The sequence below is a fragment of the Dermacentor albipictus genome, chromosome 1, assembly GCF_038994185.2.
Source record: "Dermacentor albipictus isolate Rhodes 1998 colony chromosome 1, USDA_Dalb.pri_finalv2, whole genome shotgun sequence".
Classification (NCBI taxonomy): domain Eukaryota; kingdom Metazoa; phylum Arthropoda; class Arachnida; order Ixodida; family Ixodidae; genus Dermacentor; species Dermacentor albipictus.
In genome coordinates, this window is record NC_091821.1 from 157,304,733 (window position 1) to 157,322,997 (window position 18,265).

General features: G+C 46.6%; 1 protein-coding gene across 5 annotated transcripts in view; it reads left to right on the plus strand.

The window, feature by feature from the left end:
* Window positions 1-18,265, plus strand: part of LOC135916573 (golgin subfamily A member 2-like) — a 154,117-nt gene that overhangs the window by 64,300 nt on the left and 71,552 nt on the right. For all 5 annotated transcript variants that reach the window (XM_065450007.2, XM_065450006.1, XM_065450009.2 and 2 more), the window contains 2 exons: window positions 2,083-2,165; window positions 10,135-10,353. In XM_065450007.2, the coding sequence (XP_065306079.1) occupies window positions 2,083-2,165; window positions 10,135-10,353 (302 nt within the window). The remainder of the gene's footprint in view (window positions 1-2,082; window positions 2,166-10,134; window positions 10,354-18,265) is intronic.

Here is an 18,265-nt window from a genome sequence, read left to right on the forward strand (position 1 = left end):
GGTGTTTAAGTACACAGTGAAGCCGAATTGCAGGGGACACAAGGTTCATGCAAGGAAAACAACACCAGGGGATGCATAAGAGCCGAGCATCCACTCAGTATGAAGAATGTTTAAAGCAATGAAGGAGAACTGATGAGCAGCAAGAGCTTTCAGGTACCTTTACGCTGCAGTGTGGATAATTGGTGGAGGAAACTGTGGATTTCGAATAAACACTGATGACAGAGTTTAGCATGGAATACCAAAATTACCTTGAAACAGAAAATAAGAGATTGCAAGGGGAATGCATGTCACATAAACTTCTGTTTTCATAAAGTGGCACCTGTTATCACCCTCCTGAAATGGGCAGCCCCTAAATAGTTATCTATCTAGAAACTTGACTTGAAATTGATTCTGGTGCCAAATTTGAGCTGATGCTGGAGCTTAAATCACAACTGAATGCAAAGACAGCTCCACAAGCATTGCCACCATGCATGTCATGAAAAATAGGCCCCACATTTATGTTGACCCAGTGATAGGCTCCCCCTTCCCCTCTTACACTTGGGAAAATTCATGTTTGCTAAAACAATAGAAGGTTGAATTATAATTGTCAATGTATGGTATCTAATTATGCTCAACTACTGCACCTGTAGAAGTCTATCAATTTTTCAGTTCAAGTATCAACTATGAGTTTTTCTGTGCTTTGTTAAACGTTTCTCTTGCAGTTCTTCTACTAGCAACATTATACACCATCTGAAATGATGACTGAACTTCAACTGTTCGTCATATTTAACTAATTTTATCAGATTGGGGAGTCTGGAAAAATAAAACTCTGACTGGAGGTATCGTCGAAACTAGCCTCCAGTGCTCCTAGCACTTCTTCAATAAAAAGATGCAAAATTTGTGCTTTGGTCGACTTTGCAACATACTTTTTAAGTGACAGCAGCAGTAAATACACAGAAGCTTCTCTCAGGTTTTCACTTTTCTGATTCAATATCTAGGCTGTTTAAACGATGTCTCAAACAATGATGCTCATGAGTGCTTGTTATTTTGATAATTGTTTCGTCTAATATCAAGTGCAATCTTATTTTCCCCACTGTGGGTCGCTTTTATCCATCAGTGCTTCGAAATCATATGCACAATTTATTAGGAGTAATCCTTCCTGTCGTGCATAGTTTTTGCTTGCTCAAGAGCATGCAGCCGACTTGAGATGCACCTTCCACCAAACCTTTACTAGCTGTCTGTCTAATCTCTTACATTTTGAACACTGCCTGTGCAAGTGCCCTTAGTCATTACTGTATGATATTGCACAATGCTCCACATTACTGTACATCACTGTAGAGGAGCTGAACAAAGCATGTGGAGGCTCCAGCACTGGTTGAATGCACGCTCGACTACCTTGCTTGCATAGAAAAAGCTAATAGAACACAATAATCAAGTATGAGGAGGCTTCTGCATGCTCCCTGGCCTGGCAACCATTGCTTCACTAGCTTAAAGAATGCAGTAAAAGAGAAGCAAGGTGCTTGCTGCAATGAGTAAAAACAAATGCTCCCTGTACAATAGCAACTGACCCGTTTTCACATTTGTGAAGCTACTGCTTTCGCACATTGCATGGGCATCATTATGGCTAGTATTGACGTAATGACGTAACATTATTTTATTTTAATTTATAAATACCGGGTGGCGAAGAGTTTGGGGTGGAGTATTGATGCCAACAAATCTTCATAATTTTTTAGCATGATCTGACTTCCAAAAGCTGGGAACTAGGAGCCAGATGCATGTTTTTCATATTTCAGATTTTTTTTAACTCTCAGTACTTATAGTAAAAATAGCGAATGATTACTTTCATTCGTGTTCCTGATGCTTCTTTGAAGATTCACGTAAGCATTCTCAGAAATTGACTGAGGAATTATTACTGCTATACATCCATTCAAAACACCAGTGATTAGGCTATTATATTGTGTATTGCAATATATGTTGCACGTAATATGTCTGCAAATAAAATCTTAGGACATCAAAGCACCATAAATGAGCCCATTTATTACGATAACGAAAGAGTTAAACTTCTTTTCCTTACTTGAGTTTTCAAGTTTGCTTCCTTTGCAGTTTCTGAAGATCCTGAAATTAGGCTGAAGCTCCAGCAGTATGAGCAAGAGCTGGAAACTCTTAGAGCAGCATGTGAAGCACAGGTAATATTTGCATGCTTTACTTCTAGCGGCATGTAGGGTCTGAAAAAATAGCTTGTTAAGCATGTATATTATGTGCTGTGTCTACTTCATTATAACTTGCCACAGGCACCAAATTTTATCGTCTCTACAATGTATTCACAAGAAAAACAATATATTGTTGTCAAGTGCATGTTTATTGTTTATCATCCTAGGGCAGTTTCTTCTTCAGCGCAGTACACCAGCACCAAATTTTGTGCACTATGAATCGCATCAATTCTGCCACCAGGGAAGTTGGAACTTTTTATGCCATTGTGCATCAATTTCTACTCTGCTCGTTGCTGTGGTTGCCACAAAAGGAAGTCATTGCATGGCCACAGCCATTGTGCCTTTATGATCTGCACTTAAATTAGCATCCATGAATATCTTGTCAATTGCTCATACTGTGTAGCTGCTAATAATAGCTGCAGTAGTAGCTCAGATGTATTAAACTAACACTACCTAGTGGTGCTATTTCAGTGCCATAAGTTCATCAGAATGTAATTTAATTCAAGCCCCATTGTGCAATGTCTATAGAGTTTGAAATTGGCGCAGGGCCAATTTCAGAAGCCATTGGCAGTGTTACAGGTGTTGGTGCATGAACAGTGCTTACTTGCCCCTGTGTGTGCAGCTCTGCGCAGACAAGTGCACAAGCAGGTGTTGATTTTTTGAACACCATGCAACTCGGTGGATCTGCTCTGATCCTGGCTGCACTGAGTTTCAGGCTTTGGTGGTGGATGCGAAGGTTGAGCTAACTAAATAGGATTTTTCATGTTGGTTCTTTGGGAAACAAACAAAGCACTCAAATAGGGGTGGGCAAATAGTGTTGAGGCTGAATGAAATATAAATTGAATAGTGCTGGAAGGGAATCAAATAGTTTTCGATTAAGGAACAGCTTTTTTAACCATTAATATAAAGCAATGTTCACATCCTAGTATCGCAGTGTTAGCGAGTCGTCATACTGCGTATTATCAAGCATGGTTTATTAAAAGTAAATGGAGCATTAGGAACAAAAAGCAGTTTGTTTGCATGCTGAGAACTCTTCGGAGCATAGGAAGTCATGCATTTGCAGTTGAAGTTTAGAAAGGCAGCATCCATTTAAACTATCGAAACTAAATCGGAGATCAGCATTGGCTGTGGCGACGTCAAAGCAATGAAAACAGACTGTTTCTCTACTTGGAATGGTCGTAGAAGATGGTGCCACCGTTAAATTTAGAAAACTTGCAGCGAAGCACGTTTAGATTAAATTTGAGAAGGTGCAGCATTCATAAATAGTTCCAGAGTCCTTCCATGTTTTTTCTGGTCATGAAACTGCCACCTCAATTTCATATAGAGCCAGTGCCCACCGCCAGAAGCGTAACTGTGCATGACAGGGCATGCGAATGCCGCTACCACTGTGCTTGTGTGTGGGGCAGCCTCGGTATTCGAGCTTTCTAAACTTCTGCAGCTGCTTTTTTACTTTAACGTAACTACTTTTAACATTCCACATGCATCACTAACTGCCTCAGCATGCCTTTTGCCAGGAAATGAGTACCCAGGAAAAAAAAATATAGTCGCTCAAAACATGCAGCTTGCCGTAATCGGTCAGGAAAAAAAAAAAAAAAAATTCTGGGATTTTACATGCTAAAATCATTTGATTATGAGTGTGGGAATTTTGGTGCATTTCTACGCCTCGTCCCCCCAGCTTGTGCGTTATGCTTAGCTTGTTCTCTGGGAACCGCCGCCGTATTGGCAACATGGTGGACACGGCTAGCGCGCCAGAGCTAAGTTCCTGCGCAAACTGTGCTTCTCTCTCCCCGGCTTGAATCACCGTGCAAGCAAGTGTCTTCGGGACGCACCCTTATTGGCCTCTCGAGTGGTGGCCCCCGAGCGCCCTCTCCACTTGGGCTCTCTTCCACTGAGCACTTTATCGCCGCGGCAGATGCTCACAGGTCCGCAATGAGTTGGTTACATGGGACCCTGGCTCCCGCAACTTCTCGTTCTCGCGCTGGGTGGACTGCTTCCTGGTTAGCCCTAGTGAAGTCGGCACGCATACTTGATTGGTCTTGCGGTGAGCCTTTGCCATAAGCACTGTTCTGTATCTTGGGTGAATAAACCCGTGTTTGTTGGCGATCTGACTCTGGAGCTTCCTCTGTGCTGTGTCGGAGAGTCGACAAACCCTCCCGTAGCGCCTGTGTGCGTTGCGGAGTGGAGGAGCGTCGTGCCCTTTTCTGACCATCGCTTGTAGGGTGGGGAGCCTTGTGCAAACCCATCTCCACATAACTGGTGTCCAACTCGGTTTTGGCATGGCATCAGAGCAGGCCCCTTCACGGCCCTCGTTGCTGCTTGATCCCCCGGCTACAGACTTAATGTCCTTCGATGCAGACGACACCGACAGCATGAGGTATGTTCGCCTTGGCAACCCTCTGCTTTCAGCCGCCCAGAACGATAGCTTCTTTGGACAGCCCTTTGGTGATGTCGACCGCTCGGATGTGCACCCTACTCCTAGCCATGCCAGTTTTGGGTTTCTTCAACTGTTTGAGACGTGTGCAGAGCAGGTGCCTACTAGCCCCTCCGACGAGCTCTTCCTGCTTGCTGGCCCCTTTTCATCCAGAGCGCAGTTAAGTACCCCATGTGCCGTGTCGGAGCCACCCTGCTTAGGTGCCGGCACAAACTTGCTCGCCGGCCTCTCACTGTCCCAAGCGCCTTTCTCAGACGAATTTGTTGCAGAGCAGACTCCCCGCCCTGCCATAGGCGCGAGCTTGCTCGCTGGCCCCTCTTTGTCCCGAGCGCAGTTCAATGTCCAGTGCGCCACAGCAGAGCCTCCCTGCTTCACTGTTGGTGCAAAACCGCTCTCTACTGGCCTCTCCTTGTCCCGACCGCAGCTGGCAGGCAAGATGAAGCGCAAGCCACCCCGCTCAGCCGACAACGTTGCTGCACTTTCCGACTACCGCTTGCCTCATGCGCAGCTGAGCGGCATTTTCGACGCGCGTGAGCCACCCCGCTTCTTCGTTCATCTGTTCGCAGATCGTGTGAGGCCTCATGCATCTGTCGGCGCGGCAACCCAGCTCTCCTCTATGCCATTTACTAGCCCTCAGGGTAGGGCATGCATTTGGGAGAGCAGGCGCAGGTTGGCCCTTGGACCACCACGCCTGGCCCGGAGCCAATGCCGCTGCACACTGCAGCTGCACAGCTTCTCCAAGTCCTAATCGGTGCGCTCGCAGCCTAGTGATCTGAAGGGAGACCTCCCGTCCCCTCACCCAGGCATGCTGAGCTGCCTACGGGTACCTCTCCCAGAGTATGGCAGTTATTCGAGCTGCATGAGTGCTACGAAGTACCTCGAGGCACTGCACTGCTATCAACAGGCAATGCGGCTGGATGACAGCATGATGCTAGGCACTGGATTGCCCATCTCACTAACAGCCCACTTGGCATGGTGGTATCGACTTGTCGGTCACCAAGCTCGTTTGATGGAGGATTTTAGGACGCTATCCACAGCGAATTCCTCCCTCCTCACTATGAGTGCCGCGTGCGTCGCGAGCTAGAGCTTCACACTCAACACCTTGACGAATCTCTGCTCGAGTATGTCAGGGCTATGCAGGAGCTCTTATCTTCTTGCTGACCCTTTGGCATCTGATGCTGAGAAGGTGGAGCGGGCCATTCGTCAAGCCCATCCAACCTTCGCTGCTTACTTTCAAAGCGCCCGTTATCATGACCTAAACGCCTCTGACGCAAAGCGGATTCAGGGCGATATACTAGCAGCAAGAGCCTACCGCCCGCCGCCACCGCCGCCGTCCGCTTCTCTCGAACCTGGTTGTGCGTAGGCTGGTGGTGACACGTCACCCCGTAATTCCCCGAAATACAAAGCGGCCTCGGCCATGAGAAAACACCTTGATGCACCTGACCTTTTTGACCACGCTCTCGACCTGTACTTGTATGCCTGGGTACGCTGCTCTGCCCTACATGGCCAATGAGAATGCAAACCTTGTGCCCTTGAATGAATTAATGAAACCACGTTTATTCCACATGAGAATGCGCAGAGGGGGCTGCGGTGGATAGGGAAGGGGTATTATTACAAAAGGGGAAGTGTGAGGCTGCCTCCAACGAACGTCCTGGAGGCAGCTAAGTTGGGGCAGCATGACTCTTGTGGCTGTCACGGAGCCGATCGCCGACCAGTGGTGCCACCGGGTCCTGGAGGAACAACAGCAGTAGTCGCCAGAGCTTGATGGCATAGTCCGGAGGCGTGGTATCCGGGCAGGCGCAACTACTGAAAGAAGGCCAGGGTCCCGGCTTTATGGTGGCCAGGGCACGAAGCCTAGGTGGGATGTAGAGGGGGCACTCCCAACACAGGTGGTTGAGATCAGCACGACATTTACACGTGGAACAGAACCCACTTACGGGTGGTGGTGTGCCACCCCTGTGGAAACGGTTCAGCAAATGAGGAGTAAGGAGGATGCTTGTCTGAATTCTCCGAAGCAAGACTGATTCTCACCATGTGAATACGTTCGAGATAAGCGACGGCGTAGAGAGTGGATTGCCCACTGCTGTGTGCCCTTGCGCACGAGGAGAAATCCGATCGTGGTGCCCCTTTGGCTAGCGAAAGGGAGCTACCTAGCACGAAATGCACCCAGGTACCCTCAATCGGATCAAGCTGTTGTCTGCTACCATTGTCAATATCGCGGCCATATTGCCTGAACTTACAAAACGCGCAGCCTGACGCAAAAGCCTCCTTGCCTGCCGGCGAGCTCCCCCTCACCTGCTGCGACAGTAGGAGCACATGGCAGTGAAACACAACTTCTGGCTTCAATGGTGTGTCGCGCTGGAACGGACTCTTCCCCCACGTCAAAGCCTTTCATCGCCCTTACGATTGCTGGTCAGCAGTTTGTGGTGCTGCTGGATAGCGGGGCTTCGGTCTCACTGTTCGGTGAAGGTTATGGCTCATTTGCGCCTGCGTTTTGTCCACACTAGGGCCTGCGACTTTGCCTACCGCCTCACGAGCGGTACGGCTACCTCGTGCGGCTCGGTGCTGTTGGTTGCGCGCTGGGAGAATCGTGTGCTCCGTCAGCGCTTTGTACATCTGGGTCTTTCCGTGTCTGTGATTCTCGGATGCGACTTCCTTGCACGTACGGGTATCGTGATTGACGTCGCAAGCAGAGGCTAGAGAGCAGGCCCTTCTGACCCCCTGCAACCCTTTGCTACAGTCCCGTTGGCCGAGGCAGCCCCTCAGACACCGGATGCCACGCTAGAGCAGGAGGAGAGGAGACCTAGCGCTGCCGCCTTGCCTCGTGTCCCTCACTCCACTGCCAATACTGGCCCCTTGGCCGGCACAGCAGAAAACGGTCGGTGCGAACCGCTTTCTCATGAGCATTGCGCTGCAACGGTGGTCAAGGTGCCGGCTATCCCGGCGACCACCCCGTTAAGCAGCAGCTCGAACTGCCCACTGCCGCCTTTGTCTGACAGTTTGTCGGTGCACAGGAAGGCTCCCATGTTATTGCTACCGACTCGTTCCAGAGCGATGTTCACTGAATGACCGGGTTGGGCACCTCTCTTCTGCGACATCGGATCGACACGTGAGCCGCACTGCCGTAGAAATGAATCCTCGCCCCGTTAGTGTGGCCAAGAGGAAGGCGATCCACCAGGGAGTGGATGAGTTATTGAGACTGGCATTGTACAGCGCTCAAACAGTCCCTGAGGTTCGCCGGTGGTAATGGTCCCCAAAAGAGACGGCTCTCATAGACTCTGTGTGGACTACCACCGGCTGAACGAGGTCACGAGGAAGGATGCTTATCCTATACCTAACGTGAACTATATTGCGTCTAATCTAGGCGATGCGTGCTACTTCACCACCCTGGATACTAGCTGCGGCTACCTGCAGGTTCGGATGGAGCCGGCTGATGCGGAGAAAACTGCGTTCACCTCTCACTGAGGCCTTTACCAGTTTACCCATGCCATTTGGCTGCACTGGAGCTGCAGCTACGTTCCAGAGATTGATTGACCGCGTTCTGGGGGATGCTAAGTGGCACTTTGCACTGGCGTACCTACATGACATTGTCACGTTCTCTCAAATGTTCAATGAGCACCTCTGCCCCCTGGAGGACGTTCTCGAGAAGTTGCCTGCCACCGGGTTGACTCTAAACCCTAAGAAAGCCCAAATAGCTGTCTCGCATTTCTCTATTAGGCTTCACCATCGACAGGGGTAGTGTTCTGCTATGCAAAGAGGAGATTCAAGCTATCTTTGAATACCCAAGGCCGGTGAACATTCAGGGCCTTAGGTGATTTTTGGGATTGGTGAACTATAGAGACAGTTCATTTCGAATTGTGCCGCTCTCCAAGCGTCCTTGATTGCACTGTTGAAAAAGTCGGCATGATGGAGCTAGGGTCCTGAGCAGGAGGGTGCCTTTCATGCACTATTCCGAGCTCTAGTGGCCACAGCCAAACTGAAGCTGCCCGACCTCAACAGGGAGTTCATTGTCCAAGCTGATGCGAGTGACCTGGGCCTTGGGGCTGTACTGCTTCAGGAGCACGACGGCGTTCTCTTTCCAGTCGCCTTTGCCAGCCGTTCACTCAAAGCCGCTGAGCGCAACTGCAGCGGGGCCGAAAGGGACTGTCTCGCTATAGTTTTTGCTCTCTGGAAGTTTGACTGCTACATCGACGGACCGGACCACATGGCGCTCACATGGACCACATGGCGCTCACATGGACCACATGGACGGAGACAGGCCACATGGCGCTCACCTGACTTAAGCACTTGCGCGAGCCCTCAGGCCGTCTCGCGCGCTGGGCGTTGACACTGCAGCGGTACAACTTCGTTGTGCACCTACCCCCAATTCAGTGTCTGACCCTTTGTTTCGTCACTCCCATGAGCATTCTCACCAATTAGAGACTGGAGCCTCAGTCTACCATGACTCAAACGGCGCCAGTTCACATTCAGTAGAGACCAGAGCTTGCGTCTCCAATTGCATGAACGGTGTGACCCTCGATGGTGAAGCGATCTCCAGATTGCCAGCCTTGAGAGAGGATATTTACCTGGTGGACCCCGTTGCTTTCTCTGCTATCGTCTTCAGCAGGCAAGAACTACTAAGGCACAGCAGAGCGATCCATTTTGTTGACATATCTTTGATGGGCTTACAGAGACTTGGAAGGGTTTGGGTGCGAGCTACTTGATACAGGTCATTCATTTTAAACAGCTACAAAAAGCACATGGACAAGGAAGAGCACAGGACCAGCGCTGACTGCTAACAACATCTTTATTGAAGCCCGCACACACATATACTATTCGCAGCAGGCTGAAAGAGAGAAAGGAAAGGCGAGTCTAATGAAAGCCGGAGAGATCTTTGACGCTCCACGCATGAGCAGTGTGATGCAGATGAACACTTCATCTTGTGAATTAAGGCAGTTGAAATTGGGCCTTTGTGGTTGCATTGTTGCATACAACTATCATTAATTGCTGCATAATCGGCTGTGCACCAGCAGCGTTACATCATCGCTAGTGAAAGGCAGAAGGCCTCAATGCAGTTCGTGAGCTCCAAGCTCACATATTTTTCATGTACTTCCATTTACAAATGTCCTCATTGAAGGCAGCATTTTGCCAACTTACATGCATGCTTATAACAAGCTACAGTCGAAACCCGTGATAACAAAATCCCAATAACGAAATTCTCGCAATACAAAACATTTTCGTATCCCCAGCTTCATTGTTTTTCTTCAGTTCAAATTCAAAATGACAACACACATTTCAGTTCAATTCCAGTTCGGCAAAACGAAGCAGTTCAGTTTCCCATTATGGTTTGACACTTTGCTTACACCAGCTTGCCACAGACTACCATAGATACCTCAGGGTGAAAGTCTCATTCAGTTACTTTTAGCCAGCGTAAAAAATTGTAACTTTGTAAAATGTTGCGAGTTTGGCTCTAAAATGGCTCTAAACACAAACCTGCGCTACATGGAGTCATTGACCAGTGCTCTATGTTTATAGGGCAGTGACAACCAGCAGCTGAGTGGTTTGTTGGCAGAGCGTGAGGCTCAAGCTGAGGAGCTTGCAGCAGCCCTGGAACGGCTACGGGAGGACCATGTAGAAAGCAGCCGGCTCCTGGAGACAATCCAAAGTGAAAAGGTGGCTGCCAGCCGGGCGCTGTCCCAGAACCGAGAGCTGAAGCGCCAACTGGAGGAGATGCAGGATGTCTTTGTCAAGTTGGTGCGTTCTTTACTGGTGCATAGTTTTCATGTGGAGTGATAGTCGGTGCTCCCACTCCTGTTCCAAATTACGCCCAACAAGATTTCCTGCGCTATCCTGATAAAAAAAAACATGATTTTGCACTGAAGTGCGGCAAAAGCGACTGTGCAGTATATTTGTGGCAGCAGTGTTCTGCAGGCGTGCGTGGCATGCATTACTAAAGCGGCTTAATAAATTGAACTTAATATTGTCTGTATGTCGCCGATTAATGATCCGGTGCCACTCCTTTTTGTGCTTTGTCAGTGATAAGAGCGGCGCTCCATGCGAGTTATCAGTGGTATCAGTTCGCCGTGAACGTTGGATAAAAAGGGCAGCAAATAGAGTCAAACAGAGTGCATCGGTACAAGATCACGGCCTAGAAGTTGATCGCGCTATCAGAGCTGAATGTTTTCTTTTTTTTAGAGTGCAGCTCTTAGGTGCCCGTTCCTGCACTGAGCACCAGCGTTCCCGGCATAACTGAGTGAAAGAGCACACCAAAAGATGAAAGCGAGTGCGGCGCGTAGCGGGGGATTAAAAAAGCATTGAAGAGAGTTGAGGCACGAGGAGGAAAGAGGAGGGGAGAGTGCAATGGAGCCATGAGGCCGAAAGCGGACGAGGGTATGGCGAAATCAAGAGAAGAAAAGTGTAGTGCGACGACAGTGGCTATGAGATAGCGTCAGAATAGTGTGCGTCATTGGCGAGGTTTGTTGGCGGTGGCTTCTGTAAATCTCGCCCACACGCAATCCACGCGCAGGCTCTCACAATCTCCAGATTAGTGAGGAAATGGCGCCATACTTAACTCCCTTTGCAACTTGCTGCACGACACCGATTGTCCATGCCAGCCAAAATATTGTGAAATGAGAACACTTATAGAGCTGCGCTCATATTTCACTTGAGGGAGTATCGTAATCATCAGTGATTTTTTTTTTCTTCTTACCAGCAGTCATTGTTCTCGTTGGCACAGACATCGATTATGGAGTCGGCACCACTTAAACACTTGCAGTCGCCTGGAATGAGTTGCTGTTTAACATGTGAATGAACAAATGTTGGACGTGCAGAACCAACACCGCAGGACTTGTGAATGGCTTGCTGGGGTTCACTTGTCCTACGGTTTGGCCCTGGTCGGTGCTGGATTAACTAGGCTTCGCTAATTTCGGTTTCAAGGAGGTGTCAGCAGTATGGCCAATGACCATGCCACGGGGATGCCAGCAACATATGAAAGCCAAAATATCTCTATTTCCACCCAACTCAGCAGTTCGAATTATTGAATGGTGTGCCTTGAGGTGTCAGAAATTTTGGTCGTACTTATACATCAAATTTATGTGCCAGTGATGGTGCCTCGAAATAATTTGAGTAATCAAGCTTGTCTGAATTGTTGCTATTCAAATAATTGATTGGCACCAGTTGTGAATCACCCAGTTGCTGAGCAGCAACTTCAACTTTAGGAGGAAAAGCAGACCACTTAAAACTGCCTGGTGTCAAGGCTTGAGCGTCACCAAGGACTCGTCAAGGCTGGCCTAGCTCAGAAAAGCATTGGTGACATTATGCCTGGCTAGGTGTTTATGACTGGAGCTAGCTCTATTGGCGGCGAGGAGTTACGGAGTCGCCATCTATTGGAAGCGCCTCGCTGGCGTAGTATGAGGGATTACGTGGCACGCTCCTCATAGGTTTTGCTGTCAAAACACCATGCGCGAGCTCTCCCGGACATTTCTGTAAGTACTTTCGAAACGAGAGAAGTTTTTTACTGTCTAAATAATAATCTTGGGCAAACTGAAAGCACACAATCGTTTACAGAGGCTATCTCTTTACCGAATACGTACAGTGAACGCCACTGCGCGCGGTCGCCGCGATGGAGTCTCCCGAACCGGCTTCTTGCGTGAAAGGTAGGTAAACGCTAAGAGCAAACTATCTGAAATATGTTCTTATAGTGTTTGTATAACTAAATGGAGCGTAATAGGATGAAGCCTCAATGCAGCGATCGCGCAGATTCGCAGCGACCGACTGCGCGTCTGCATGCTTGTCCGCGCACTGTTTCGCAACTCCGCGCGCACGTTTTCGCACCGTGCCATGAGCTTTAGGCCGCAGAATATGAGCATTTGACAGTATACAAGCAACCATTGTTGCGTGGGCGCTATCAGAGCTGTTCAAAAATAATTTCATTGTAGAGACTTCGACGCCTACGGGGACTGTGATGTGCCGTCGCGACGATTCAATCTTTTTGTTCTTCTAAATTATTTTACCTTTCAATACTATTTCTCGAGTTGCATCGCACTGTATGTTTATCGGTGTTCTCAGCGTCCAATTCCCCGCTACTCCTTTTTTGTAATCCAGTGCATTAATTCATAACACAAACATGACCATATGCCATGCTTTTTCTAAATGTGCTTCTTACCGCTGCCTTTCCACTCCACTCAACTTGCCAGTATCTATAGCATCGACAAGTTCATAGACCAAACCGTCATGACATTAGTCGGGCAGCGGACTCGAGCGAGCGTCTCAGTGCGCATTTTCAGAACATCGCAGACCGGGCGCCGTAGCAGAAATCTTTCTCGCGTCTGTGCTTGCTGCATACCCGAGTTGTAGCCGATGACTGTTTGCCGGTATTATGTTTCACGAGCCAAGCTTCACACAGCTTCTTGTCCTGCGGCTACGTGTGAATAAGGCTGACACTGTGCTTCGTTGCGTGCGTCCGGCATTGCGGCACCGAGCAGTAGCCTACCATGTTGCGTGCCTTCAAAGGCAGTCACTACCTATTGTAGTGCTTTCAAGCATTGTAAAGGCGACACTCGAAGCGGGAAAATCTCGCCACTAAATGAGGACCGCAGCGTACGAGGGAATTTAAACTCTCGTTTTCAGCTCGCTTTGGCGTGCTCGAAGCAGCCGCTATGTCCACGTGATCCCTCCTAGCACGTCACGCCAACGGTGGCGCCAGCTTTTCCAGTGGTGCAGCTCGAGGCCAATAGTCTTGCTCAAAACATGGCTAAGCTGGCAGCTGTCAATAAAACATTTGTAAGATGCAAAAGTCAACGTTTGAGCAGCTTCACTCAATTGGAAATAAACTAATTACAGCAAGCTGTGTGAACAGGTTTGTTGTCTTCATTTAAATTAAAGAGGTACTCAAATTTAGGCTTCCCCCTTGTTTTTTCTATTTAGAGGCACAGCAGCATTGTTTTACAACATGCAAATACTTTGTGGAATAATGCTTGTCAATTCTAAGTGTTTGAAATATCCTATTACATGTCCAGCAGTTGTCATTTATTTGCTCAAAAGTGCTCTGAAATCTGTATTTAGGTGCTTCAAACTGCTACAAGGTTACCATTTTCCTGCTCCAAAAATTGTTCCAGATTTCTGTTCGTCAGTGGAACCAGTGGATATTGCATGGCGAGCTGCTGATCAATTGTGTTAAGATTTTTCAGAAGCTGCAGTCTTTCATTAGGAACTGCTTTTGTTCCATGCCCTAATGTAAATAAAAGTGTAGGAAATCTGCATGAAGCAATTAGGCATTGGAATGACAGGCACACACCCATGGTGACTCATTGGCTATGCATTCTGCTGCTGAGAACAAGTTCGCAGGTTTTGATTCCCGACCACAGCTGGCATATTTCGATGGGGGCAAAATGCAAGAACACATGTGGACTTAGATTTGCTGTTGTTTTGGGATGTTGAACCCCTCAAATCACTCAAGGATAGTCACCAATGCTGATAGGTGCAGTAGTTCCAACAAGGTTACGGACTAAGTGGAAGTATATTTAACATTTTTTTAAGGCTGACTTGACAGTTATTGTTTACTACAAATCATGGATCTTTCATTTGCTATGGGGAATGTATATTTTGAACAGCAACTTGATTTTGGATACTTATTGAAGCTCTCACTTGATCAGTGACTGCCAAACATAGTGTATAAGGAACACGCAACACCTAGAGAGGGCACGGCGGAGTGCCACGTCAGAACCACCTACGCTGACGTTATGTCTTATGCTAGCACATTGTTCATTGCCTTTATTAGCTATGCATTTTATTCTTTATAGTCTTTTGATGCTTGATCCATGCTGTGTCAACATGGTATGACTTGTGCCTTGCAATTGTTATGTTCACGATTACTGTGAGTCATACCGTGTTCGTGTAGCACAGATCTTAAGATCTTCGGATGACTATAAAAAAGGATTGAGCTAACTACCATAGAAACCCACATATATAATACAAAATTTTTTTTTCCACATTCTAGCATGTCAAATTTGCTCCTCGTATTATATATGGAACCAAACAATTTTCAGCCAAAATCTGAAGGTGCAGATTTTTTTATGGCCACTATCATCATTAGGTTGCCTAACGAGAGGAGATGCCATAGCTATCATGTCATTTTGATCACACTGACTTCATGATATTTGCGTCGTCCAAATCAGCATGATCACACAATGTCAGGACTGTGGAAACATTATTCAGCAGCTCTTAAAAGAAAAGCAATCCTAGCGGCTTAAAGGGCAACTCTGGTGATTTTTTGACCATGTCAAGGTAATGGAATATTTAAGTTCCCGGGACCCTCTTTCACGTGTATGATAGTAGAATTGTTTCGCAAATTCAAAAACAATTTTAAATAAGCACAAAAGCGCAAGAACGAAACCTACACCTGACCAAGCAGCCGAGCGAACTTCTTTGTGTGATGTCATGAGTGGTACACCAGCGGTGAAGGTGTTCAAGGCATGCCGGTCTTGCCCACAGGGTGAACAAAACCTGTGAAGAGCAGACGCTCAGCTGATTCGTGACCGCACTGGACCTTCGGGTAACAATATCGGCTGCATCAGCTCTTCAGGTCTGTCAAACAGTGACAGCTATGATTCTGACATGGCTAATGTTAGCTGAGACACCCTGTATACAGTTGACTTTTGCTTAGATATGTAGATTTATTAGAGACTTCTACGTATATTTAAATATATTGTTGTGAAGTTATGTGCATGCATGCAGTGAACTTTTTCAGTGACACCTTTTTTGCCCTTCATCAAGCTTTATCTTCGCATTTGTGTATTCCATTGTATCTTCGCATTTCTAACGTATATATTGCAGAACTCCTGCTTTTTATATTTGATCTCTGTTGCGACTATACTTTCGGTGCAATTACAATACACGACTGTGACTGCTGCTCCTGCGCAATACATTGAAACGAAGGACAGCATCACTGAGAATTTTCCCTGGCCGTTGCATACGTACAGAAATGTAAACGAGGTTCTTGAATGACAAAGTTTCATTAAGATATTTGTCCTCAACTCGTTCATTTCACATTTACATTTACATTTATCATATCAGCGGCATGCACCGCTTTGTTGATTTCGAACTGATATAGTGCTAAAGTTTGTGTGATATCTAAATGTAACATGTAACATTAAATGATGTCAACATCGTCAAGAAATTTCAGGTTAGAGAGGCAGATAGTGAGATAACTAGGTATAAGCCTCCAAGAATTTGTACATTTTCGCCCGGGGCCTATTTTGTAACAGTTCATTTCATTCTTCTTGTCTTACCATCTGTCATGTGAAGTTGCTAATACTGGCTATATAGCAGCGACGTCTGAGCCAACAATGAAGAACGAAGAGAACGGAAAATGAATTGTTACAAAATACAGCTCTGATCTCGTCTTGTGAAATGAGTCTCGCGTGAACTGTATGTGCGCAGTTGCTGCTTGGATTCTTGCGACCATTGCTCGTCGGTAGGGCTCATTTGGCAAGGTTATCGGTTCTGCATAACTTCCCAATGTTGGCGCTATTCATGTTAAACTCAGCACCAGACAAGGACTTTACATAATTGCCAAGTCCCATACATTTCAGTGGTGCTAAATGAGTTTTTTGCAGGGTGTGCAGGGTTATGCAGCAGAAACTATGCTGGAAAGTGGCACTAGCACCTGCAGAAGAAGTGCATGCGCAGCCACAAACATGGTGGGCTGGTATCATTATGATCGAGGCACCACGGTGCCTCATTGTGGCCAAGATTCAGTGGACATGCCATATTGCATAGAACAAATGAAATTAATAAGAAATTGTTTAATAAAAAAATAAAGTGTACACAATAAAATAGATGAGTAATGGTTAGGAAACAATGCTAATATGGGCTTGCATCATCACAGGTACTTACATAATTGCAGCAAAGGAAGATCAGGCATGGATCAAGGAAGGATCAGGCATGCAATTTTTTGTCATCACAATGACTATCATACCTATACATGAAGCATTTGGATGCTACCCAGCCTGATGAGGCTCCATTTGCCATGGAACAAAGCACATATTTTTCAAACTTTCTTCAGCTTGCTTAACGCCAACTACACAACTACATTTAGCTCCTTGAGTGCTAACATGAGCTTTTTGTTTTTTACATTGACAATGACTTTCTTGTTGCTGGCCTATAGGTTTGTGCAGACAAGCGCAAGACTGAATCATCTTGAAAGGTTTAGTACTTTTTTGATGCTTCACCTTGAGGCATCTTTGAGACATTTTGTTGAGAAGGCACTCCTAATGTCTTTTGTAAATGTAAATAGACACCGTTTTTGCCTGTTTCTAATTCATCCCTGAATCTAACATGCTCCTAGTTTTGTGGTTTAAAGTAAGAAAATAAAAGTGCATCTAAATGTAACATGTTGCCGATTTACGAAAGAAATATACAGTATAGCATGCCCCCTACGTTCATGATGAGAGAATGTCGCAGTTTGCCTGGATGGCAAAGCATGGATTGAGATAGTAAATTAGTAAACAGCTATACGAAGTAAGGACAGTAGATTTATTTGTTGTATAAACTTGTAAATATTCGCTTATTAACTAAATTAACAAGTATGCATGCGCACACTAGCAAATATGAACACATCTCTCTTAATGACTGTGGAAACTCGCTGTCAGAACACTGGAGTGAGGAAGTGCGGCAGCAGCAGTGAGTGAATTGATGTTTGTGCTGCGTCTTGCTTCAACGCGACCTAAGTGGCGAGAACATAGCGCCCATAAAACTGTGAGCCCGCGGCACAACTAGACTCTATACTCATCACAGATCGCTTTCATCATGGGGCCTGCGTGGCCACGCCATATGCAGCAGCTGCTGGAGTAATTTTCTGATCCATTTTCTTGGGGAAACAAAGGTACACATAAGCTTCAGGTAAATACGGTATGTGGACTGTATTGTATGACTGGTCTTCAGTATGATAACTGTGAGACTTGTGAGGACCTTAGTGGACCTCATTTCTCTGAAGTGCACTCAGGTAGTCGTAGCTAGGGTGCCTCGATGTGCTCGCTCGCTTCCGCTCCACTCAAGGTGGAGACAATTATGTTGTCTGCTACAGCGGTCACCATTATTGTCCCCACGTGCCAAGGTATGCACTGCCAGCGCACGGATTTGCAGCCATTTCCTTGTAAAGGCGTTTTGTGCTGGGCTAGTCATCGTAAATGCAATATAATCCATAGAACTCGCTGTTTGTAGATTTCCAGACATGCATTACAAGAAGTGATTAGATGTATAGCGTCTAACATTGTCGCACAAGGTAATCGTCCTCAATGCCGGTGAGGCCGCTGCGCTGCTAGCTGCCTTAGCGGTGATGTGGTACATAGCTGCATTTGGTCACCAGAGGCTGCATGCATCACAGTTTACTTTTAATTTTGTATGTTTTCGTGGCATGTTTTCTTAACTATTGGAAGGCATGACAGGTTAGCTTTCTTCAGGGAAGTGAGAGCTGCAAAATACTGTCTTTTACAAAGCAATAATGAAAAGGTCTTTTTCATAGGACTGTATAATATGGAAAAGCAATGCAATGACATGCCTACCATGAAAGCCACAGTATATATGTTTTTATGTCTGCAATTATTTCTGCCTAGACTTCTGGAAGTGCACACTGAAGCACACAGTAAAAATTGGCCAGTCTTGATTT